This window comes from Oncorhynchus gorbuscha, linkage group LG22 (assembly GCF_021184085.1).
Source record: "Oncorhynchus gorbuscha isolate QuinsamMale2020 ecotype Even-year linkage group LG22, OgorEven_v1.0, whole genome shotgun sequence".
Taxonomy (NCBI): domain Eukaryota; kingdom Metazoa; phylum Chordata; class Actinopteri; order Salmoniformes; family Salmonidae; genus Oncorhynchus; species Oncorhynchus gorbuscha.
Window position 1 is genome coordinate 33711717 of NC_060194.1, and position 26057 is coordinate 33737773.

General features: G+C 43.3%; 1 protein-coding gene across 1 annotated transcript in view; it reads left to right on the forward strand.

Moving 5' to 3' along the window:
* The first annotated feature begins 8120 nt into the window (after positions 1-8120).
* Positions 8121-26057, forward strand: part of LOC124009192 (GTP-binding protein REM 2-like) — a 34953-nt gene continuing 17016 nt past the window's right edge. The window contains exons 1-4 of the mRNA XM_046320755.1: positions 8121-8397; positions 9937-10252; positions 11013-11086; positions 24135-24312. Coding sequence (XP_046176711.1) covers positions 8386-8397; positions 9937-10252; positions 11013-11086; positions 24135-24312 — 580 coding nt within the window. The 5' untranslated portion in view covers positions 8121-8385. The remainder of the gene's footprint in view (positions 8398-9936; positions 10253-11012; positions 11087-24134; positions 24313-26057) is intronic.

Genomic DNA, 26057 nt, shown 5'->3' on the forward strand with positions numbered 1-26057 from the left:
ATAATGACAAAGCAAGGTTTTTAGATAAAAAATTAAATCAGAAATACCTTACTTACATCATTATCCAGACCCTTTGCTATGAGACTTGAAACTCCTATAACCCTTCCTTCCACCCCTCCTATCACCCTTCCTTCCACCCCTCCTTCCACCCCTCCTATAACCTTTCCTTCCACCATTTCTATCACCCCTCCTCTATACTGCAGTGTCTCCCACCACCATGCCGGCCATAATGAACCTGCTCTTCAACACCATGTTCACCAACACCACCATCTCCTTCTCCCTGGTGCTGCTCCTGGTCAGAGTGCTCTCCTTCCTGGTGGGGGTCGGGGGTCATCTGCTTATGTGGCTGGTGCTGATGTGTAACCCACGGCGACGCTCCAAGCCCAGCTCTGTGCTGCTTCTCAACCTGAGCCTGGCCAACCTGGGCACCCTGCTTACCCTGCCCTGGGTCCCTCTAAGCGACAGATTCCAGGACTAGGAGCTAGGGGGCCGTATCTGTGTGCTGCCGCGCTTCATCACCTCCCTGACGGCCGGAGTGCATATACAGTATTTATATTTTATATTTAGTCTGGAAACCTTGTCGATGTTCAGGTACCGCATAGTGGCCCCACCTGCTAGAACACCCACCAGCCCCACTGTTGTGGAAGTATAGGAATTATGGAATTACACTACTCATCTACACTCAGTTGTACCCACCTCCACTATATATTCTCATCTCTCCTGCTCTTCTGGTGCCGGCATCGTGGCAGTGATCTCGCTTGTCTCTGTCACCATGGCTATTCCCCACCTATATTCATTGTTACGGTGTGTGTATGTAGTCTGTGGCTGGGTTTCCTGGTGCCTTCCTGGTCTACTACGTGGCTCCGCTCTTTTGCATTGCCCTCAACTCTGGACTCATCATCAACCACCTCATTTGCTGCCGGGGCACAATGACTGCAGACTGCCGCAACAAGGCCACGGCGCTCCTGATCCTCTCTACGCTGTTCTTCGCCATCATCTAGCTGCCTTAATACAGCCTGGAATTCGCCAACGTCAGCTCTGCTGCCTCGCCTATCAGCCAACAATCATTCAGGCGTGAAGGGGTCTCCCGTTGCCCTTTTCCTACCTCAACTCGTCTGCTTCCCCGACACATAGGAGTCTCTACTCTGGGAGGTGGCGTCTCTGTCGGACATCATGTTGGTGTGTTTAGCGTCCTGCTGAAACCCACCCCTCTCTTTCCTGTTGTCTTGCTCAGCAGTGCGTCAGCTCCATGCCCTCCTACCGTCAGAGGAAATGCTTGGGAAGCCTACACCCGCGTATCACCCCAGCGCTGCCACCACGTTTTCCTCCCGGCACACCTTGCCACTCAGGCTGATCCAGTGAGATGAGCACATACACACACACACAATGCAATTACACAACCGATTTTGATTACATACATGCTTACACAGTTTGTGGCACAATTACTTTTCTTCTAACAGGCGATACCTTTTAGCCTACATATGTCACTGTGTGTGTTTGAGACCCTTTAAACAGAAGAGTTAAAGCATCATAAATGTGATGTGTCATAAAAGCAGAGTCTTAGAATCTTAGATTTCCAATCACGTTGCAATTGTCACTTAGCACTTAGCATCTCTGACTCCTCACACAGGGAGGAGAGGCTAGGTGGGGGGCCTGGCAGAGAGAGGGAGAGGATGGAAAAAATGAAGAGAGTGTAATTCAGGGGGCTGATCAAGTGGTAAAGTGTGTGTGTGGAATGAAATTATAGTAATGAAGGCAGAAGGGCATGAAATATATTGTTAGTGTTTCTCTCACAGAGAAGACAACAACATGATTGACAGGTGAGAACCATTTATGCCATCATTGAACAACACAGTTAGTAGCCTCCCAAACCAATAATACAAACAATCATGAAGAATACTGATATAAGTGGACATACCATTAATCCTTCATCTAACTGGGCCTTAATTGCATGCTGTGCATAATCTTAAAGGACCAGTGCAGCCAAAAACATATTTTTTCTGTATTTTATATATATTTACACACTGAGATTGGAAAAATACTGTGAAATTGTGCAAAGTATGCATGACAGGCTGCATGCAGCCTGCGACATGACTCAATTTGGCCTGTGAAATCATGCTTAGATCACATAAATAGTTTGCAATAGTAAAGTTTTGAAAAACATATTTGTTATTCAAATTAAAAGCCCAATGAATACTCGCCTTTGTGTAATGATTTAACTCCCACCGTTTGTAGGACATTTATTTTAAAGGCACGTATAAATAACAACTGTACGAGGACAGACAGTAACTGGACAGGCTGACACACGTCACAGTTACAAATAGTAGCTAGCTAGAAATTATGCAAAAAAAATGTCAAAGCAAGGTTTTCCTAAGCTAACAACATAGACAATGAATGCAGGGTGTTCCAGATAGAGTGGACATCGACATATGTCTTTATTCAGGTATCAGGGAAAGCTGTGTGCTTCGTGTGCAAAGAGAGCATCGCTGTATTGAAAGACTACAACTTGTCCCGACACTTCCAGATGAAGCATGCAGAGAAATATAGGAATATGTCTTCTGAGCAGAGGTGTCACGACTTCCGCCGAAGTTGGCTCCCCTGCCTGTTCGGGCGGTGCTCGGCGGTCGTCGTCAGCGGCCTACTAGCCGCCACCGATCCCTTTTTCGTTGTCTGTTTGTTTTTGTCTTATTAGTTGCACCTGTGTCTATTTGTGTGCTTGATGGGCTTCCTTATTTAAAGTACGTTTACCCGCCCTTGTTTGGTGCGGGATTATTCTTGTGTTACGTGTGTGCGTTATTCAGGTGTGTTCGTTTTCTAGACCTGGTACCCTGTGTTTTGGGTGGTCCGTTTATTTCCGCGCCCTGTGTTGTGGGCCTTGCTTTTGTGCTGTATTAAAATGCCCTTTTCCCTGTGGAACTCTCTGCTCTCTGCGCCTGATTCTTCCTCACACACCTAGTCCCGTGTGACAAGAGGGCAAGTGCATTGAAAGAGTTTCGTTCTCAGTTGCAAAACCAGCAGAGACTTTTCACAAAACTGCATTCAGCAAACAACAGAGTTGTGAGAGCTAGCCATGTACTGTCAAACAAAATTGCTAAACATATCATGCCATTCGCTGAGGGCAAATTCATCAAAGAATGTTTAATTGAATCTGCAGCAACACTTTTCCCCGACAAGGAAGAGCTTTGGAAAATGTTTCCCTGTCAAGACGAACTGTGACACGGCGTGTTGAGGACATTGTAGAGAATATGGAACGACAGTTGAAAGACAAAGTAAAGAATTTCACCTATTTCTCCTTGGTCCTGCATGAGAACAGTGATGAACGTGACACGGCACAGTTGTTGATGTTCTTACGAGGCAAAACCCCAGACTTTGAAATGACAGAGGAGCTTCAGTGCAGTAAATGAAGAACACAACCACAGGGAAGGATTTATTGGAGGAGGTTAATAAGTGTGTGGCAAAGCTGGGACTGCGTTTTGAAAAGTTATCCAGTGGGACCACAGATGGGTGACCAAACTTGACAGGACAAAATGTTGGCCTTTTGAAAAGGATACAACATCAAGTAGCTGAGCTGAACCCAGATCAGAAAAGTTGCTTTGGTGACCAGTGAGCTGAGATAAGGTGGGGCTTTACCTAGCAGAGACTTGTAGATGACCTGGAACCAGTGGGTTTGGCGTCGAGTTTGAAGCAAGAGCCAGCCAACGAGAGCATACAGGTTGCAGTGGTGGGTAGTATATGGGGCTTTGGTGACAAAACAGATGGCACTGTAATAGACTGCATCCAATTTGTTGAGTAGAGGGTTGGAGGGTATTTTGTAAATGACATCCCCGAAGTCGAAGGATCGGTAGGATGGTCAGTTTTACGAGGGTATGTTTGGCAGCATGAGTGAAGGATGCTTTGTTGCAAAATAGGAAGCCGATTCTAGATTTAATTTTGGATTGGAGATGTTTAATGTGAGTCTGGAAGGAGAGTTTACAGACAAGGATGGCGGATGGCGGATGGGGGTAAACCGCAAGCTTGTTCAATCCCAGCGTTAGGCACTCATGTTAAAATAAAGTTTTACCCTACTCCAAACATTAACCCTTACCTTCTAACTAGACACCTAGGTATTTGTAGTTGTCCACATATTCTAAGTCAGAACTGCCCAGAGTAGTGATGCTGGATGGGTTGGCAGGTGCGGGCAGCGATCGGTTGAAGAGCATGCATTTAGTTTTACTTGCATTTAAGAGCAGTTGGAGGCCACGGAAGGAGAGTTGTATGGCATTGAAGCTCATCTGGAGGTTAGTTAACACAGTGTCCAAAGAAGGGCCAGAGGTTAACAGAATGGTGTCGTCTGTGTAGAGATGGATCAAAGAATCACCAGCAGCAAGAGCGACATCATTGTTGTACACAGAGAAGAGAGTCGGCCCGAGAATTGAACCCTGTGGCACCCCCATATAGACTGCCAGAGGACCGGATAACAGGCCCTCCGATTTGACACACTAAACTCTATCAGAGAAGTAGTTGGTGAACCAGGCGAGGCAATCGTTTCATGAATGAACTGAATTCTAAACTACAAGGGAAGGGCCTTTTTGCACATAAGATGTACAACCTTGTCAAAGCCTTCAAGTGAAAATGACTTGATAACACACACCCATTCAGATCGCACAGCATGTCATATCAACAATATCTCATGGTCTGACACAGTTTGACTTCTGTATTTAACGTTTGTCATGGGGGGTTTAAACATCAAATGTAGATTCCGAATGATTACGGTCAGTGGTGTAAAGTACTTAAGTAAAAATACTTTAAAGTACTAAAGTAGTTTTTTGGGGTATCTGTACTTTACTTGACTATTTATATTTTTGACTACTTTTACTTTTACTTCACAACATTCCTATTGAAAATATTGTACTTTTTATTCCATACAATTTTCCTGACAACCAAAAGTACTTAGTACTTAGTTACATTTTGAATGCTATGCAGGACAGGAAATTTGTGAAATTCACGCACTTACCAAGAGAACATGTGGTCATCCCTACTGCTTCTGATCTGGCGGACTCACAAAACATAAATGCATCTTTTATAAATATTGTTGGAGTGTTGGAGCATTGGAGTGTGCCCCTGGCTATGTGTACATTTTTTAAACAAGAAAATGGTGCTGTCTGCTTTGATTAATATAAGGAATATAAAATTCTTTATACTTTTACTTCTACTTTTGATACTTAAGAATATCTTATCTTTAAGAATATCTTACATTTACTTTTGATACTTAAGTATATTAAAACCAAATACATTTACACTTTTAGTATTTTACTGTGTGACTTTCACTTTTACTTGAGTAACTTTCTATTAAGGTATACTATACTTTTACTCAACTATGACAATTTGGGTACCTTTTCTACCACTGATTAAGGTAAGGGTTAATTTTTGGGGTAGGGTAAAAAAAATGAGTGCCTAGTGCTGGGATTGAACAAGCTTGCGGTTTACCCCCATCCACCATCCTTGTCCACAACGCCCTAGCAAGCCGCAAGCCTTCTTCATGATAATAGCGTTCACTGTTACCGCGAGTGACCGGTTTTGAAGGCATCTCCCGACATCCTAGGGACGTGGAAGAATGTCAAATGTCACCTTGGATCTCGAGTGACCTGGCTGGTCATATAGGCTATTTGTTAGTCCTTCAGTCGACGTAATCTCCTTCAACAGCCGTGTAACGTCGATGAAAGACGTTCCTTCACTTATACTGTTAATAGAGAATTGCTTGTTTTTATCTGGAGGTTGGATAAAATAACTTGGACAGGGACAATAGGAGCACATTGATGAATAGAGGGAGATGTCATTTTAACAAGGAATGACCAATCAAATCTCCATACTTGGGTCTGACTCTGTAATATTATCGTAAAGAGCATCCCATGTTTTTAAAATGGCATAGTTTGACAAGCAGACTCTCTAAAGTAGGATAATTGGATTTGAATGCGAGGTAATTCATATTTAGAGACAGGAAAAGTGGTATTTAAAATTCATTGGCATGGTGGGAATTACTTGAGCCCGAGATTGATTATATAATCAGTTATTTTGCATCAGGCTGAGCGCGTATGTGTGTGTTTCAGTCGCACTCAAATTCAGTTTGAGAGAGCACGTTCAAAACCCAGTGTAATCTAACAACGCAATGACATGGAAAACTTACTTCCAAATGTTCAATGACTAGTCTGAAAACGCACTCTGAGAAAAACAGAAATCTGCCCTATTTGCCACTTGACCCCTCTAAACTATTTCAGCCGGAAAGATCCTGCACACTATTGTTAATCAATCAACCTATTAACATGAGGAGCAGGAAGCATTTTGTCAGGCTGAGCTTGCTGTTAATGAGTGCAGTTATCTCAGTGATCTGCCTGCACTGTGATTCACACGCACACACATACACGATGCTCGCTCTGATGTACTGTTGAGACTTCAGTACTTCCTGCAATCAAATGACCAAATCACCCTCTTGTGGCCTCATGGGTAGAATTTTATTTTTTATTTTTTATTTTAAACTGCAGAAAATCCAATGTTTCTATTTCAAACGGTTTTGTTATATTTCAGTCCCCATTCAGTCTGCATCAGTCATAACATGCTGCCCCACTCTAGCTGCCACTGCTACTGAGGCTTGGTCCCAGACAGACAAAGAGATAGACAGACACAGGACATTGCTTTATCAGGCCCATAAGTGTGTAACAATTGACCACAAGGAGTAACTGTAGCTCTTGTTAATTATCCCTGGGGTGTAGTGAATGCGTTGGAGGTGGTTCAGTAAACAGTTGTTCATGTGATGAGTAAACTAACCTTGTCATGTTAGCTCCCAGAGGAAATGCCTGTCCGAAAAAGGTCCAGTCGTCAGCTCCACAAATACAAATTCCATCTAGACACCATAGCCCTACAGCACACAAAACAAACCTCGGCCTAAACATCATCACCACAGGTAACTTCCACAAATTTGTCAACGATCTGAAAGACAAGGCAAGAAGGGCCTACTATGCCATAAAAAGGAACATAAACTGTGACATGCCAATTAGGATCTGGCTAAAAAATACTTGAATCAGTTATAGAACCCGTTGCCCTTTATGGTTGTGAGGTCTGGGGTCCGCTCACCAACCAAGGATTCACAAAATGGGGCAAACACCAAATTGAGACTCTGCATACAGAATTCTGCAAGAATATCCTCTGTGTACAACGTAAAACAGCGAATAATGCACGCAGAGCAGAATTAGGCCAATATCCAAATCCAGAAAAGAGACGTTAAATTCTACAACCAACTTAAAGGAAGCGATTCCCAAACCTTCCATAACAAAGCCATTACCTACAGAGAGATGAACCTGGAGAAGAGTCAACTAAACAAGCTGGTCCTGGTGCTCTGTTCACACACACTGTGACTGACCCAAACTTAAGGAAAGCTTTGACTATGTACAGACTCAGTGAGCATAGCCTTGCTATTGAGAAAGCCACCGTAGGCAGATCTGGCTCTCAAGAGAAGACAGGCTATGTGCACACTGCCCACAAAATGAGGTGGAACCTGCGCTGCACTTCCTAACCTCCTGCCATATGTATGACCATATTAGAGACACATACTTCCCTCAGATTATACAGATCCACAAAGAATTCGAAAACAAATTTGAAAACAAACCCAATTTTGATAAACGCCCATATCTACTGGGTGAAATACCACAGTGTGCCATCACAGCAGCATTATGTGAAGAATGAACACCATTGTAAATACCACACACATTTATGTTTATTTATTTTCCCTTTTGTACTTTTACTATTTGCTCATCATTACAACACTGCATATAGGCATATGACATTTTAAATGTATTTATTATTTTTCAACTTCCGTGACCGTAATGTTTACTGTTCATTTTTATTGTTTAGTTCACTTTTGTTTATGATCTACTTCACTGTTTGGCAATGTTAACATATGTTTCCCATGCCAATAAAGTCCTTGAATATAATTGAATTGAAAGAGAGCGAGAGAGAAAGAGTGGGAGAGAGAGAGATGAGCTGTGTAGCTCATGTATACACTAAGGGCATTCTTTGGCGTTGGGACAAGAGGAGAATATGAGAAGGGGGCGTGCTAACGTTTTTTTCTGTGCACAAGAAGGGCCGTTTATTCATAACGCTCCCAGACGCAGGTGTAGACCAGGCTACCTCTTCATATGCTCTGCACTCTTCTTCGATCAATACCTACACTTCGAGACCAAGGAGCTTCGGGAGGAATTACCAGCCGGAGAATGGTTTCACAATGTTAATTGATATTTGGTGTGGTTATTTTGTTCTCTCTCATCCATACTTCCCGAGCGCAAATGACTTGACATGGATTGTGGTCGCAGTTAGGGACTTTATTTGTGGAAAATAGAGGAAGAATTTAACACGATGACTGACCAGGTAAGGCGACAAAAAAATTCAGCTCTGACCTCACTGTTTTTATGTGCCAAACGTTTTCTTTGAGTTCAGTAGACTATAACAAATTGCATCTTTAAACTACATACCGGTGCGCTGTATGCTACATAACGTCTTTAGCAGAAAGACTACGGAGCTGGCTTGGGAGCTTCGCGATATGTGGAATTCTAGTAGCACGTGCACGCTGACAAAGCTGTCACTATGTTTACGCGCACAACTCTCACTCTCAATCAGCGTTGTCTGTCATCTCCCGAAAGGTGCGGACACATCAATTAGTATGTGTTTCATAAGTAGGCTCATCTCTCTTCTATAATAAATTAGGATCATTATTATGATGTTTTTACAGTATAATTACTCGACATGTTGAATTCGAAACTAAAATGTGATCATCAGTGGGCGAAATAATAGCGGGTCTAATAGTTACACTATAGTGGCAACACCACCAACAGTAGCCTAGCAGCCAGAGCAATTTATGTTCTACAGTGGTAATACAATGAGCAAACAGAAGTATAGCAACAACGCATTGCCTGCAGGCCTACAGTATTGTACTGTAGTATTTTGTTATTGCCCAATGTTGTGTGTTACGGTTTGCCCAAGTTTCTCACCTGTCAGTCGATCCTTCTCGGTGTCTTTCTTTATTGCTCTCCTGCATCTCCTTGACAACAAAGACCTTGATTAATTAATTGCACCCTTTCAATTACTCTTATTGGTACTGTGCCTGAGTCCAGCAATGCACTCTATCCTTGTGTGTCACTGAGTGGAGCTCAGCCACAGGCACACCTGCTCCTGGCTCTGAGCTGGCTGTTTGCTGGCTCCCAGGGTGAGTGCTCCAGCTATATGAATTGCTGTATTAATATTGATGGAGGTCATCTGACTGATCTGCTGCAGTACACACGCTGAATGCTCCCAGCAACACAAACTGATGGCTTTGGTTGTTGTTGAAAACTGATGGCTTTGGTTGTTGTTCTGAGAACACTGAAGTCTCTATACTGTGTGTGTGTGTGTTTTGCGTGTTTGCATATGCACACACACACAAAGGTTTAGGTAGGCCTATACGTAGGTATATGTTTTTACGTTTTGCGTGCATAGAGCCTATAGCTTACTGTAGACATGTTGAACTGCTTTTGTGTGTGACATGCAGGAGGAGGGCTCATGGACATTTATGTTCTGGACCTATTTTCTGCTAATGCATCCCAGAGTCCCATTGTAACAGTCTTGCTTCCATCCCTGTCCTCGCCCCAACCTGAGCTTGAACCAGGGACCCTCTGCACCCATCAACAACCGCCCCCCACGAAGCATCATTACATTTCACTCCACGAAAGCCTTGGAGCTGATCTGATTGGTCAGAAGACCGATTAGTGTTTAAACGCAGCATTTGCTTCCATAGTAATAGGCCTACTGTGTCAGCTATTTGTGTCAAATGTAACTCTTCTTCTCCTGCATTAACATTCACTCAGTTCCATGCTCATAAGGGTCATGTCCTTTGGGGCTTGTACTCACTACCTATTTTTTTGTCTCTCTCAGTACAGTATGTTTCTTACCACCGCTCCCCCTCTGAGAAGAGGAAGCACACCTCTACCAATCAAGCACCAGCTGAGGCGGGAGGAGGCCGTATCAGAGGACCGTGATTGGATACCAGGGATGGACAAACCATCCACACTGCCAATCAGTGACACTCTTTGCCAGGATGGATCATTTGGTCAGGCGGCGGAGGGGTATCATGGGAGTGCTATAAGGATCGTACTACTTGGGCAGAATGGGGTTGGAAAATCATCGCTGGCTCTGTCCCTGGCTGGACTGTCAGACCGATCTCTTTCGGTGGACTCTGAAACAGCCTGTGGTAAAGTTCTTCAATGTGTTTATATTTCTGTGTGTGCGTGCGTGTGTGGATTGTAGTGTGTGTGCAGTGTGCACGTGGTATCTACTTGATGTCAATTGCATTACATCATCCACCACAAAAGACCAAACATCATTCTGATTCATGAGGTTGAGAGTTACTTGAGAGTTTCCCATTTTCTGAGTGCACTCTAAAGGCAGAGAAATTACAAGATAAACCAAAAAAGCACTCTGTGTCACGAGGCTGTCTGAAAGGTCAGGGTGATAATAACAGCAGTCTTGGGCCAATCACTCAACCAATCAATGCTCCAGCAGAGTGTTGGGCACACTGCTCTGTAAGAGGTGCTGCAAGAGACATGTCATGAAGAGTCAGACCACAAAGTATTCATTATGGTTCCTTGGTTCCTGGAGAGTCAAGGTATTTGCAACATAGCTATTTCTGGAACCTTAATGCTCTATGTGGGCCACCGTACTGTAGGCTACCATAACCTTGTCCAATATCTGTGTGTGCTTCCAACTCCTCAGCCTATCATTGTGTAGTACCAGACATGGGCCTCGGTTAACTTTAAAAAAATGTTATTTCACCTTTATTTAACCAGGTAGGCTAGTTGAGATCAAGTTCTCATTTACAACTGCGACCTAATCAATAAGCTGAATGTTTTCTTGCATATCCACCTCAAACCATTTGTGAGTGTTATCATGTGTTTGTGTATCACTTTATTGTTGCATTGTTGTGTATGTTCATGTGTCATGTTTGGTTACAGGAGAAGGCTACGAGCGCACAGTGTCCGTTGACGATGAGGAGAGTTCAGTCATCATTTATGACAACTGGAAACAGGTATTTAAGGCATTCTCTACACCACAGGTGTCAAAACTCATTCCACGGAGGGACAAGTGTCTGCGGGTTTTCGTTCCTCCCTTGTACTTGATTGATCAACTAAGGACACTAATTAGTTACAAACTCCCCTCACCTGGTTGTCTAGGCCTTAATTGGAGCCAAATTGAATGTAAATAACAAAAACCAGCAGACATTCAGCCCTTCATGGAATGAGTTTGACACCACTGCTCTACACTGTCATTCTACTACTGTCAATATGTTCAACTAATTCTCTCTGTACTGTCTGTCATGTCTTGGTCTCTCTCTCTTTCTCTCTGAATCTAATTCACTTTGCCTTTATGACACTGATTGCATTGCTGTTCATACCACTATATTTTGAATAGATAAGCCACCCGGAGACAGTGGCAGCCACAGTCTTTTAGCCTTTTTTAGCTCTTACTTAGATAACTTGAAATTGCTTTCACATTCATGTGATTTGCTCGGATTTCTGTCTGAGTACAGATATGTGGTGGGTGGTAATGCAGATGATTTGCTTCATTACATATTTAAATAATTAGCCTGAATGTGTACAGTCCTCTCTTTTTTGGCAGACTTTGGAAGGGATTTTGAATGGTCTTAGAATGAGATTGTTTTGTTCTATTCAAATATTTGCGTTATAAAGAGGCTAGAGGAGCACAGCTGGTCTAAGGTGATTTTGTGTGTGTGTGTGTTTTACTAGTCCTTTTTTATTTCCCTTACTTAGAAAACTTGAAATTGCTTTCAAAGCCCATTCAAAATCCCTTCCAAATTCTGCCAGAAGAGAGAGGACTGTAAACATTCAGGCTAATTATTTAAATATGTAATAAAGACATGAATCAGCATTACCACCCTGCAAATATCAGACAGGAAAATTGGAACATGAATGAGATTGTTTTGTCGTATTCAAATATCTGAGTTATAAAGAAGCTAGAGAAACACAGCTGTACTAAGGCTGATCTGTGTTAATACTGTGTGTGTATGTGTGGGGGGGGGGGACACTGAGGATTTCATTATGATAAAGTACACTTGGTAATAGTCTAATATTAACCAGGTAATAGCCTTCTATGATGATGGTACACTCAATGCTGTAGTGTGTACACATGGACTTTATACCAGATGTCCAGGAGTACTCCCTAGTTTACTAAGTGTGAGTTATTTAAACCTACAGATGTAGGATCTTAATTTTATCACCCTGTTGCAGGACAACTTTCAAGAAATACAGGACATTTACAATGTGTAGTGTATTTGAGGTATAAAAAGGACGGAAAAGGTTTTGTCATTTCCACTATGAATTGTCAGACTTGATTTTCCCTTACGAAAAATGTGTCAACCCGTACAAAAATGTCCATTAATTATAATCCACATAATAATTCCCATTTCCTGTTGCAGAGTGATGTTCCTGCTGTAACAAACTGGTTTAAATTAAGATCCTGCGTCAAATAAAATACAATAGTGTTTGTGACATGCTTCATGACAAAAACGGGTGTAGACGGACAGTGAAATGCTTACTTTCGGGCCCTTCCCAACAATGCAGAGAGAAAACAGGAGAAATAATAGAGAAATAATAACGGGTGTAATAAATACATAATGAGTAACGGTAACTTGGCTATGCACGGGGTACCAGTAATGAGCCAATGTTTAGGGGTATGAGGTAATTGAGGTAGATACAGCACAGTGCCTTCAGAAAGTATTCAGACCCCTTGACTTTTCCACAATTTGTTACGTTACCACCTTATTCTAAAATGAATTAAATTAATGTTTTTCCTCATCCATCTACACACTACCCCATAATGACACATTTTTTCAAATGTACACTACTGTTCAAAATTTTGGGGTCACTTAGAAATGTCCTTGTTTTTGAAAGAAAAGCAATTGTTTTTGTCCATTAAAATAACATAAAATTAATCAGAAATACAGAGTAGACACTGTTAATGTTGTAAATTACTATTGTAGCTGGAAACAGTTATATTAGAATATCTACATTGGCTCACAGAGGCCCATTATCATCAACCATCACTCCTGTTTTCCAATGGCACGTTGTGTTAGCTAATCCAAGTTTATTATTTTAGAAAGCTCTTTGCAATTATGTTAGCACAGCTGAAATCTGTTGTACTGATTAAAGAAGCAATAAAACTGGCCTTCTTTAGACTACTTGAGTATCTGGAGCATCAGCATTTGTGGGTTCGATTACAGGCTCAAAATGTCCAGAAACAAAGAACTTTCTTCTGAAACTCATCAGTCTATTCTTGTTCTGAGAAATTGCCAAGAAACTGAAGATCTCGTACAACGCTATGTACTACTCCCTTCACAGAAGAGAGCAAACTGTCTCTAACCAGAATAGAAAGAGGATTGGGAGGCCCCGGTGCACAACTGAACAAGAGGACAAGTACATTAGTGTCTAGTTTGAGAAACAGACGCCTCACAAGTCCTCAACTGGCAGCTTCATTAAATAGTACCCACAAAACACCAGTCTCAACATCAACAGTGAAGAGGTGACTCCGGGATGCTGGCCTTCTAGGCAGAGTTGGAAAAAAAAGCCATATCTCAGACTGGCCAATAAAATGAAAAGATTAAAATGGACAAAAGAACACAGACACTGGACAGAGGAACTCTGCCTAGAAGGCCAGCATCCCGGAGTCGCCTCTGCACTCTTCACAAAACCCGAGCCATGAGGTTGAAGGAATTGTCCGTAGAGCTCCGAGACAGGATTATGTCGAGGCACAATTCTGGAGAAGGGTACCAAAAAATGTCTGCAACATTGAAAGTCCCCAAGAACAAAGTGGCCACCATTATTCTTAAATGGAAGAAGTTTGGAAGCACCAAGATTCTTCCTAGAGCTGGCTCCCCAACCAAACTGAGAAATCAGGGGGAAATGGCCTTAGTTAAGGGAGGTGATCAAGAACCTGATGGTCACTCTGACAGAGGTCCAGAGTTCCTCTGTGGAGATAGGAGAACCTTCCAGAAGGACAACCATCTCTGCAGCACTCCACCAATCAGGCCTTTATGGTAGACTGGCCAGACGGAAGCCACTCCTCAGTAAAAGGCACATGACAGCCCACTTGGAGTTGCTAAAAGGCACCTAAAGGACTCAGACCATGGGAAACAAGATTATCTGGTCTGATGAAACCAAGATTGAACTCTGGCCTAAATGCCAAGCATCACGTCTGGAGGAAACCTGTCACCATCCCTACGGTGAAGCATGGTGGTGGCAGCATCATACTGTGGGGATGTTTTTCAGTGGTAGGAACTGGGAGTCTATTCAGGATTGAGGGAAAGATGAACAGAGCAAAGTACAGAGAGATCCTTGATGAAAACTTGCTCCAGAGTGCTCAGGACCTCACCTTCCAACAGAACAACAACCCAAAGTCACAGTCAAGACAATGCAGGAGTTGTCTCTGAATGTCCTTGAGAGGCCCAGCCAGAGCCTGGAATTGAACCCAATCGAACGTCTCTGGAGAGATTTGAAAATAGCTGTGCAGCGACACTCCCCATCCAACCTGACAGAGCTTGAGAGGATCTGCAGAGAAGAATGGGAGAAACTCCCCAAATACAGGTGTGCCAAGCAATTTGCAGAAATATCAAAAACCTGTTTTTGCTTTGTCATTGTGGGTTATTGTGTGTAGATTGATGATGGGGGAAAAACACAATATAATCCATTTTATAATAAGGCTGTAACATTAAAAAATGTGTTTTTTTACATCGGTAGTGTCGTTTCGCTTAGGGGAACTCCATTTTAAGGCATTTCTCTAAAAGGGAATAAACTTTCAAGCTTTCACCTCTTTTTATCTCTCTGGTCTTGCTTTTTTTCAGTAAAGATGTCTCTTTCTCCTCCCTCCATCTTTTCCTGATTTACCTCTTTTCTACAAAAAATATAATCAAATTGTATTTGTCACATGCGCCAAATACAACATGTGTAGACCTTAGAGTGAAATGCTTACTTACAAGCCCTTAACCAACAATGCCGTTTTCATCTTAAAATGAATCTCCTCTCTCTCTCCTTCTCTCTTGCCCCTCTCGTTCGTGTGCTCCCTTTCTTACTCAGAACTGACCCTTTTTTAGTGTAGTTAAATCTCTCTGAAAGTCAGTTACATGTGTTATTCTCTGCATGTTTATACAAGTGCAGGTGTTACGCCATGGCAACATGAGCAGGCCAGTGGGGTTTGGAGCGACTCCAGCCCAGCAGCAGTAAGGAGAGAGACCAGACTGGACCAGCTCCCGCTCGCCCACACACACACACACACACACACACACACACACACACACACACACACACACACACACACACACACACACACACACACACACACAGTCATTCAAACACACTCACCAACACCCTTCTTTCACTGCTGATGCCACGTTGACCCTGATAGCAGCATCACTGCAATGAATTCTGGGTGTGTGTGCGTACTTGTATGCGTAGCATGCGTGCAGTGTGCACTGACCCCAGAGGATTTTGCCTAACTCTAGCTAGTCCCCTATTCCATCTGTGCTCCACCCTCCCCAGGTTACCATGGTGACCAGTGGACTGAACAAATCCCCAACATGGATTACATCATGTAGTTGTAGAAGCAGTGGGCTATAAAGCTTCTGGCTCCCAGAGTCGGTGGGAACCACTGGTTTACTGTAGCTGCATGTGCCTCATCTTAACCCAACCAATCATCTGGAGTATTTTATAGGATAATAAAACATTTATAATAACTAGATTGTGATTTTAGAGTGGTTCCTTGGTTCCCAGCTGATTCACACCTGCTGCTAGTTGTACCTTCTTCCATGTCAAAGCACCTGAGTCCTACACTATCAGCAGCCATACAGCCACATCATCACAGAACATTTCACAGAGTACACTCACACACACAAAGCACTCAGAGAGTCTACACACCCACAGCGGTGCTCTGAGCTTCTCTTCAGCTAGCGCTGGGACTGGGAGTCTTGACGTCAGGCTTAAATAAGTCATCCAGGTTCCTAAAATAGCCGGCACATGCATTGCCGGGACCTGGATGTCCTCTACTGTACTATTTGCCATCTTCTGTGTAGATCACTCATGCAGACAATCAGTCACCATCTTTCAGGGCCAGTGGGATGTGTTTTGATGGTTATGAGTTGGTTCTCTAGCACTTCCTCTCTCTATTAACAGGCTGACCACACCTGTCTGCACCACCAGGCTTTTTCGATGCTGGAGGTCTGAGCCAGCTGTGAGCGAATGGATCTAAGTGTAGAGCCATTCATTACTGCACCGGCAAGCCTATCGAAATACACTGTATGTCTGCTGCAAGTGTCCATAATTATTTGACAACTGTAAAGTGCAACATTTATGGTAGAAAACCTTGGAAGCACTCCGAGGCCAATCGAAGTCGGCCAGTACACGGTCGCTATCTTGAAAGGAGACAAGGATGTGTGTGATTTGGTGGTGTTCACTGCTTGACTTGAGCAGGAGCTTACGGGAGCTGAGTACTGGTACCTTTAATTTTAGTTTAATTTATTTTCACCAAAGAAAACAAGTGATCGACAACAATACAAATAAAATTTGTATAAAATTTTGATTTAGATCCGGGCTTTTCGCTGGCCATGGCAGAACACTGACATTCCTGTCTTGCAGGAAATCGCGCACAGAACGACCAATATGGCTGGTGGCATTGTTATGCTGGAGGGTCATGTCAGGATGGGTACCACATGAGGGAGGAGAATGTCTTCCCTGTAACGCACATCGTTGTAATTGCTTGCAATGACAACAAGCTCAGTCCGATGATGCTGTGACACACCGCCCCAGACCATGACGGACCCTCCACCTCCATCCCGCTCCAGACTACAGGCCTCGGTGTAACGCTCATTCATTTGACGATAAACGCGAATCCGACATTCGCCCCTGGTGAGACAAAACCGCGACTCGTCAGTGAAGAGCACTTTTTGCCAGTCCTGTCTGGTCCAGCGACGGTGGGTTTCTGCCCATAAGCGAAGTTGTTGCCGGTAATGTATGTGAGGACCTGCCTTACAACAGGCCTTACAAGCCCTCAGTCCAGCCTCTCACAGCCTATTGCGGACAGTCTGAGCACTGATGGAGGGATTGTGCGTTCCTGGTGTAACTCGGGCAGTTGTTGTTGCCATCCTGTACCTGTCCTGCAGGTCAAATCAAATCACATTTATTTATATAGCCCTTCGTACATCAGCTGATATCTCAAAGTGCTGTACAGAAACCCAGCCTAAAACCCCAAACAGCAAGCAATGCAGGTGTGGAAGCACGGTGGCTAGGAAAAACTCCCTAGAAAGGTCAAAACCTAGGAAGAAACCTAGAGAGGAACCAGGCTATGTGGGGTGGCCAGTCCTCTTCTGGCTGTGCCGGGTGGAGATTATAACAGAACATGGCCAAGATGTTCAAATGTTCATAAATGACCAGCATGGTCGTATAATAATAAGGCAGAACAGTTGAAACTGGAGCAGCAGCACAGTCAGGTGGACTGGGGACTGCAAGGAGTCATCATGTCAGGTAGTCCTGGGGCATGGTCCTAGGGCTCAGGTCAGTTGAAACTGGAGCAGCAGCACGGCCAGGTGGACTGGGGACAGCAAGGAGTCATCATGTCAGGTAGTCCTGGAGCATGGTCCTAGGGCTCAGGTCCTCCAAGAGAGAGAAAGAAAGAGAGAAGGAGAGAATTAGAGAACGCACACTTAGATTCACACAGGACGCTGAATAGGACAGGAGAAGTACTCCAGATATAACAAACTGACCCTAGCCCCTGACACATAAACTACTGCAGCATAAATACTGGAGGCTGAGACAGGAGGGGTCAGGAGACACTGTGGCCCCATCCGAGGACACCCCCGGACAGGGCCAAACAGGAAGGATATAACACCACCCACATTGCCAAAGCACAGCCCCCACACCACTAGAGGGACATCTTCAACCACCAACTTACCATCCTGAGACAAGGCTGAGTATAGCCCACAAAGATCTCCGCCATGGCACAACCCAAGGGGGGGGGGCGCCAACCCAGACAGGATGACTACATCAGTGAATCAACCCACTCAGGTGACGCACCCCTTCCAGGGACGGCATGAGAGAGCTCCAGTAAGCCAGTGACTCAGCCCCTGTAATAGGGTTAGAGGCAGATAATCCCAATGGAAAGAGGGGAACCGGCCAGGCAGAGACAGCAAGGGCGGTTCGTTGCTCCAGAGCATTTCCATTCACCTTCCCACTCCTGGGCCAGACTACACTCAATCATATGACCCACTGAAGAGATGAGTCTTCAGTAAAGACTTAAAGGTTGAGACCGAGTTTGCGTCTCTGACATGGGTAGGCAGACCGTTCCATAAAAATGGAGCTCTATAGGTGCAGGTGATGTTGTTCGGTGTGATGTGATGTTCGGATATACCGATCCTGTGCAGATGTTGTTACTGTCATGTTTTGTCATTAATTATCATGTCTTGTCCCTGTGCTTCCCCTTCTATTCGTTTCCCTCTGCTGGTCTTATTAGGTTCTTTCCCTCTTTCTATCCCTCTCTCTCCCCCTCCCTCTCTCACTCTCTCGCTCTCTCTTCTCTCTATCGTTCCGTTCCTGCTCCCAGCTGTTCCTATTCCCCTAATCAATCATTTAGTCTTCCCACACCTGTTCCCGATCCTTTTCCCTGATTAGAGTCCCTATTTCTCTCCTTGTTTTCCGTTCCTGCCCCGTCGGATCCTCATCTATAATTCACCGTGCTGTGTCTATGTTTTGCCCTGTCGTGTCGTGTTTCCCTCAGATGCTGCGTGGTGAGCAGGTGTCTGAGTCTGCTAGGTTCAAGTGCCTTCCCGAGGCAACCTGCAGTTCTCGATCAAGTCTCCAGTCTGTTCTCGTCTTTACGAGTAGTATTATGCTTTTTGTTTTGTAAAGTTTCTTACTGGATTAAAAACTCTGTTTTCGCCAAATCGCTTTTGGGTCCTCATTCACCTGCATAACAGTTACACGTGGTCTGCCACTGCGAGGACGATCAGCTGCCCATCCTGTCTCCTTGTAGCGCTGTCTTAGGCATCTCACAGTACGGACATTGCAATTTATTGCCCTGGCCACATCTGCAGTCCTCATGCCTCCTTGCAGCATGCCTAAGGCACGTTCACGCAGATGAGCAGGAACCCTGGGCATCTTTCTTTTGGTGTTTTTCCAGAGTCAGTAGTAAGGCCTCATTAGTGTCCTAAGTTTTCATAACTGTGACCTCAATTGCTCACCATCTGCAAGCTGTTAGTGTCTTAAAAAACCTCTTACAGCTACCCCCCTACTTTTTTCAATTTCCGCCTGAAGACATACCCACATCTAACTGCCTGTAGCTCAGGCTCAGAACCAAGGATATACATATTCTGGATTTCATTTGAAAGAGAACACTCTGAAGTTTGTGTAAATGTGAATTGATTGTAGGAAAATATTTCACAAAAGATCTGGTTTAGATAATACAATGAAAAAAACATGTTTTTTCATTTTTATTGTCGTATCATCATCTTTAAAATGAACAAGCCAAAACGAACATTCAGATAGGATGATGGGGACAATTTCAGTGAAAAACATAAGAGGGCAACAGTACTTGCGCAAAGTTTCAGAATGATAACTTCCTAAATGAGTGCGCTACATGACATTTGTCATGAAGTCACCCAGGTGTCCCACACAAGTAGCCCAAATGTACCCAAGTGGCCAAATTGGTGGAAGTTATACATTTTGAATGGAATAACTATATACAAAATACCAAGATGGTATTCTAACACACACACCCAAATAATGGATAAAAAATATATACATTTACAAAATAACACTTTCAATATTTGGAAGACCCTCAGTCCTCTACACAATATTGTGCTGCTCATGCCAGGTGCCATAGCAGTCTCTTTCTGCTGTAAAACAGAGGGTCACCAAGCATGTGGCGCAGGTGATGGGGGACTTCATTTTGCAAAGAACACAGCGACGCCTCCATGCTGTGCCCTTTTGGCCCTGAGGCACATCCATGCCTGCAGAAATACATTTGGGCAGATGAACACCACTTGTGGCAGGAGCTGGATGAACCAGCTTCAGTGGGGGATGGACACCTTGGCACTGGGGGCTCCCATTCGGAGTCAGTGTCACTGTGAAAGAAAATGTTCAGTTAGAATAGTTTCACATATGAGCCCTGTATCAACAGGTATATTAAACATATATATATATATATATAGAGTACAGGGAACACAAGGATATATTATTATAGACCTGCTAGATCTACTGTCTCATTTATATTATGACAGACCAGCTAGATCTACTGTCTATTTTATATTATGACATTTCAGCTAGATCTACTGTCTCTATTATATTATGACAGACCAGCTAGATCTACTGTCTTTATTATATTACAACAGACCAGCTGTATCTACTGTCTCCATTTCACTTTGGCCATTGTTGTGGGCCTGCCCTCCCCTCAACAGCCTCAAATAGGCTATTTCATGTGGGGGTGGGTTGGCAGACACACGCATCTCACATTTCATTACATTACATTTTTATATATTGCTACTAAAATTTTAAGAAATCACACATTTTTTATTTTTTATTTAACTAGGCAAGTCAGTAAGAACAAATTATTATTATGACGGCCTAGGAACAGTGGGTTAACTGCCTGTTCAGGGGCAGAATGACAGATTTGTACCTTGTCTGCTCGGGGGTTTGAACTTGCAACCTTCCGGCTCTAACCACTAGGCTACCACTAACACTACCCTAGGCTACCACTAACACTACCCTAGGCTACCACTAACCACTAAACACTAGGCCACCCTGTTGGTAATTTCAAACAACGGCATTAGCAAAACGATGTCCTCTCCGTTCAAAAAAATTGTCCTCCATTTGGGAATCGCTAAATGAATCGTCCTCCAACAATCTCTGTCTTACTTTCCCGATCAATTTCTTCTAAAATTGTGTGTACATCTGTATATCTAGACTTAGATTTAGCTTTCCCTGACTTAGTCGCCATACTGATTGATATATAAACAGCTGAAGATGCGCTTTACCACAACGTAACATGCGTTGCTCCTTCCGGTATGAAACTTCAATGGCGAATGACCTCTTTATGCCGGAGTTTACTACATGGGTTGGTCTTCCAACACATAAACATCACATATTGCCGTTTACCTCAGCTCATTGGCTATCTACCCAGCTAGATTTCAAGACGATCAGTGGTCATTGGGTTAAAATAGAGTCAATCAATGAAACAGCGGTCATATCATTGGTGCACAATGATGTCATTACTTGTTGTCTTCAAATCGGTTTCTTTCAGTCAAACCAGTTGATTGCAATGAAACCAAACATGACTGGAAAAGTCACGTTTAGTGTGTGTATTTACATCGAATGTGTCGTCGAAAATGGAATGAGACGGAATTCACGACACAAGCAGTTCACAAAATGTTTCGTGTTAGGCTATAAAAATGAATTGTATCAAACAAAAGACCATTCATTGTGTAACAATGAGCATTGGCATTGCAGACAGAGGAAGATCGTCAAAGGTAAATTATTTATTTTATTGCAGTTTGTGATTTTGTTACGCCTGTGCTGGTTGAAATAGTTGTTTTTTATGGGGCTCTATCCTCAGATAATCGCATCGTATTATTTCACAGTAAATCCTTTTTTAAAATCTGACAACGCAGTTGGATTAGCAAGATTCTAGGCTTTCGAAACACGTGAGACACTTGTATTTTTATGAATGTTTAATATGACTATTTATGTAGCGATCACCGTATGTTGTCAAATTTAATCCCGCTAACGGGTTCTGTGCGCAGAGGTTAACGACCGTTCCACAGGTGCATGTTCATTAATAGTTGGGAAACAGTTTAAACCCTTTACAATGAAGATCTGTGAAGTTATTCGAATTTTTACAAATTATCTTTGAAAGACAGGGTCCTGAAAAAGGGACGTTTCTTTTTTTGCTGAGTTTATATGTAGAGCAGTATTGTGTGTGTCTGAATAGAGGGGTCAGTATCTATTGTTGTGTGTGTCTGTCTGTATAGAGCGGTCAGTATCTAGAACAAATAGATTTGAGTGGTTTTTAAAGAGTTCAGAGTTTAACATGGGACACAGTATTTAGTAGTTCATTCAGCTATTGCTGAAGAAGCAGCTACTCTTCCTGGGGTCCACATGAAACATGAAACATTACATCATACAGAACACTAATGGACAAGAACAGAACTACACACATTTAAAATAAGAACAATGGACCACAGGAGGAGAATGCAGACTGTCTTGGAGAGACTAATATACAGTAAGAGAATGGATTTTATTTTATTTTGGAATCTTTCATCAGAGAGGCTAAGCATACAAGTCAACTGTATGTCTAGAAATGCATTGGAAATCATTCAGATTTCTTTGTAAAAAAAAAAAAATATATATATACTGTACTTTTAACTTCAATACATATTTGACAAAATGATGTCTAATGTCATGTCTATTCACTGTTTTCCTGTATTGCATTTACACATTATCCTGAATGAGATTCATGGTGAAAACATCAGGTTTCAGTTGTTTCTGTTTATGGCTTTTACTCAGGAGGCCCTGGTGCATCAATAATCTTTGGTGATTATATGGGGAAATACGCTAAGTGACAAGTTACACACAAGTGACCTTGTGAGAGTCCGGTATGTGTGCATTAGTGTGGGCATGTGAGAGTGTAGTACACGTTTGCAAGCTGTAAATAATTTTGTGTGTGCGTGTGTGTGTGGAGGGCAGTATACCATGACAGATGGTCTGAGTGGAACAGAACAGAGAGGAGCTGACTGACTAGAAGACAAACACAGTGTTGAGTTATCAAGCATCCCACTGATGAAAAGCCCTTTTATTTTGTCACAGTTACCCTGGAGAGCTCTCTGTCATGACACTGCCCATCCTTCTCCGGCGTGGCCGTGTTTCTCTTGGCTGCTTACAAAGATTAGTGGCTGTCTCTCCCTGCTCCACAAAGCCTGCTAGTCCCACTCCACTACCCCATCTCCTCCCTCCTCTCATCCTCCTCCCTCCTCTCATCCCTCCCCTCTCCTCCCCCTGCACCAAGCCCAGACGGTGACAGGTGGCCAGGCTCACTTCTGCGCCGCTAACTCCCCTCCCTCCTCCAGAGGGAGATGGAGTGTGTTCCGGAGACCATGGATTCCCTGCTGCGGGGTACAATCCTCTTTGGCTTGTAGGAGCTGGGAATTTTTCAGGCGGAGGCTCTCCAGAGGGCTGAAATGTACCTTCAGATCCATTTGGATGTAGGGCACACAGACCGAAACAGAAACAGTCAGACACAGGCAGACAGGGCTGGCTATGGTGGGTTAAGAAAGGGGGCTGGCAGCTCTTCTCCTTCTGTGTGCCTGAGTGAGTGAATCAGAGAGGCCTGTCCTCCAGAGCCACAGTTTACTATACAGGCCAGGACTGGAGGGAGGGAGACATCATTTAAGCCCAGTGCTTCAGTGGGGAGTGGCCACCACTAAAAGGGTCAAAAGCCTCAAACTGAAGCAGGAAGTTCACAAGGGCACAATGTGTTGTGTTGGATTTAGGACAAAGCCCCTGTGAGTCCACTCAGCAGATAACGTAAAGTAGGATTAAAATAAGCGTTATGCCAGGTGGTGAGGGATAAGAACTAGCACAATAGTACTGATTTAGAATGATTCAAATTCTGAATTTCAGAGCTGGGTAATCATCTTAAATCCTCCCTCTGATATAAGCGTTCATTATGTTACATGCATTAAAACAAGGTAGGTTATAGCCTGGGTGGTGTGGTGGTCAATATACATGTTTGAATCCAGCCCACTCTTTACCTTTCTTTCTCTCACTCTACACTATCCAACAAAACATAAAAAATGCTAAATATATTTATATAAACATGTAGGTTTTTGAGAAGAGAACAAGTGTGTATCAGTATCATTAATGTGTGTGTGTGTGTGTGTGTGTGTGTGTGTGTGTGTGTGTGTGTGTGTGTGTGTGTGTGTGTGTGTGTGTGTGTGTGTGTGTGTGTGTGTGTGTGTGTGTGTGTGTGTGTGTGTGTGTGTGTGTGTGTGTGTGTGTGTGTGTGTGTGTGTGTGTGTGATGCAGGACCTGTCCTCGCTGCAGTGTGAGGTGGTTGTCCTGGTGTTCTCGGTGACTGACAGGAGGAGTTTCCAGCGCACTGCACAGCTCCGCCTCATCCTCAGGGAGTCAATGCCCCACACTCCCATCATCCTCGTGGGCAACAAGAGTGACCTTGTCCGTTGTCGAGAGATCAGCACAGAGGGTAGGGAGGACATCCTCGCTATACTGTAACACACATACACACCGTTATCACATGAGTGCCCAAGGCATATATTTTTAACGTGCCTCCTGTCAATCAATCAAGGGTCTCTCCTTTCCAACTTGTGCCACCATTCTCATGTAATCACCTACAGTGCAGGGTACAGATATAATACAGTATTGCATGCAAATGTATAAAATACATACTTACAGTCGATACCATATAACCCCCACCATTTTTCCTGTCAATTTTTTTAAAACGCAGGAACTTCCCTGTCCCGCCCAATAATACTCACTCCTATTCCATCCCGTGCTCAATTTTACACGCAGAAATCAGCTCTGCAGATATCATCTCTGCATGTGAGTAGCCATAGCAACTGCTCCATTTTGGCTGCCACTTAGCGCTCACGAGACAGTTGCCTGCCCTGAACACACAGCCGATAACAACCACATTATTTATTTTATTTTATTTATTTTACCTTTATTTAACCAGGCAAGTCAGTTAAGAACATATTCTTATTTTCAATGACGGCCTGGGAACAGTGGGTTAACTGCCTGTTCAGGGGGCAGAACGACAGATTTGTATCTTGTCAGGTACAAATGTGAGATTTTTACGATGAAGGCTGCCTCACTACTTAGTCGGAATAACTTAATTCCTCTCTTAAAGGCTTCATCATTCACTGACATACGTTGGCATCTGAGGTAAAGTAGTGAGTGCGCAGTAGCCATGGCTACAACTGCCATGGCTACAAATACATTTTTTATAGGTTTTGATTACGTAAACTACACTACCGTTCAAACATTTGGGGTCACTTAGAAATATCCTTGTTTTTGAAAGAAAAGCTCATTTTTGTCCATTCAAAATAACATCACTTTGATCAGAAATACAGTGTAGACATTGTAATGTTGTAAATGACTATTGTAGCTGGAAACGGCAGATTTTTAATGGACTATCTACATTGGCGTACAGAGGCCCATTATCAGCAACCATCACTCCTGTGTTCCAATGGCACGTTGTGTTAGCTAATCCAAGTTTATTATTTTAAAAGGCTAATTGATCATTAGAAAGCTCTTTTCAATTATGTTCGCACAGCTGAAATCTGTTGTACTGATTAAAGAAGCAATAAAACTGTCCTTCTTTAGACTAGTTGAGTATCTGGAGCATCAGCATTTGTGGGTTCGATTACAGGCTCAAAATGTCCAGAAACAAAGAACTTTCTTCTGTAACTCATCAGTCTATTCTTGTTCTGAGAAATGAAGGATATTCCATGCGAGAAATTGCCAAGAAACTGAAGATCTGGTACAACGCTGTGTACTACTCCCTTCACAGAGCAGCGCAAACTGGTTCTAACCAGAATAGAAATAGGAGTGGGAGGCCCCGGTGCAGAACTGAGCAAGACGACAAGTACATTAGAGTGTCTAGTTTGAGAAACAGATGCCTCACAAGTCCTCAACTGGCAGCTTCTTTAAATAGTACCAGCAAAACAGCAGTCTCAACGTCAACAGTGAAGAGGTGACTCCGGGATGCTGGCCATCATCATGGTTAATCTATTCTGGGCCTCTGTATTACGCCAATTATCTCTCATATCTGTATTTCACAGATAAACTGTTTGGGAGAAAAAATTGAACTGTGTATTTGTTCCCTCAAGAACCCATAAATATAATTTTGGCTTGGTGATGTTAAGCTCTATTCAATACATATTATAGAAGTTCAGAGTAATTTAAAGGCAATGTTCCTGCGTTGGTGGA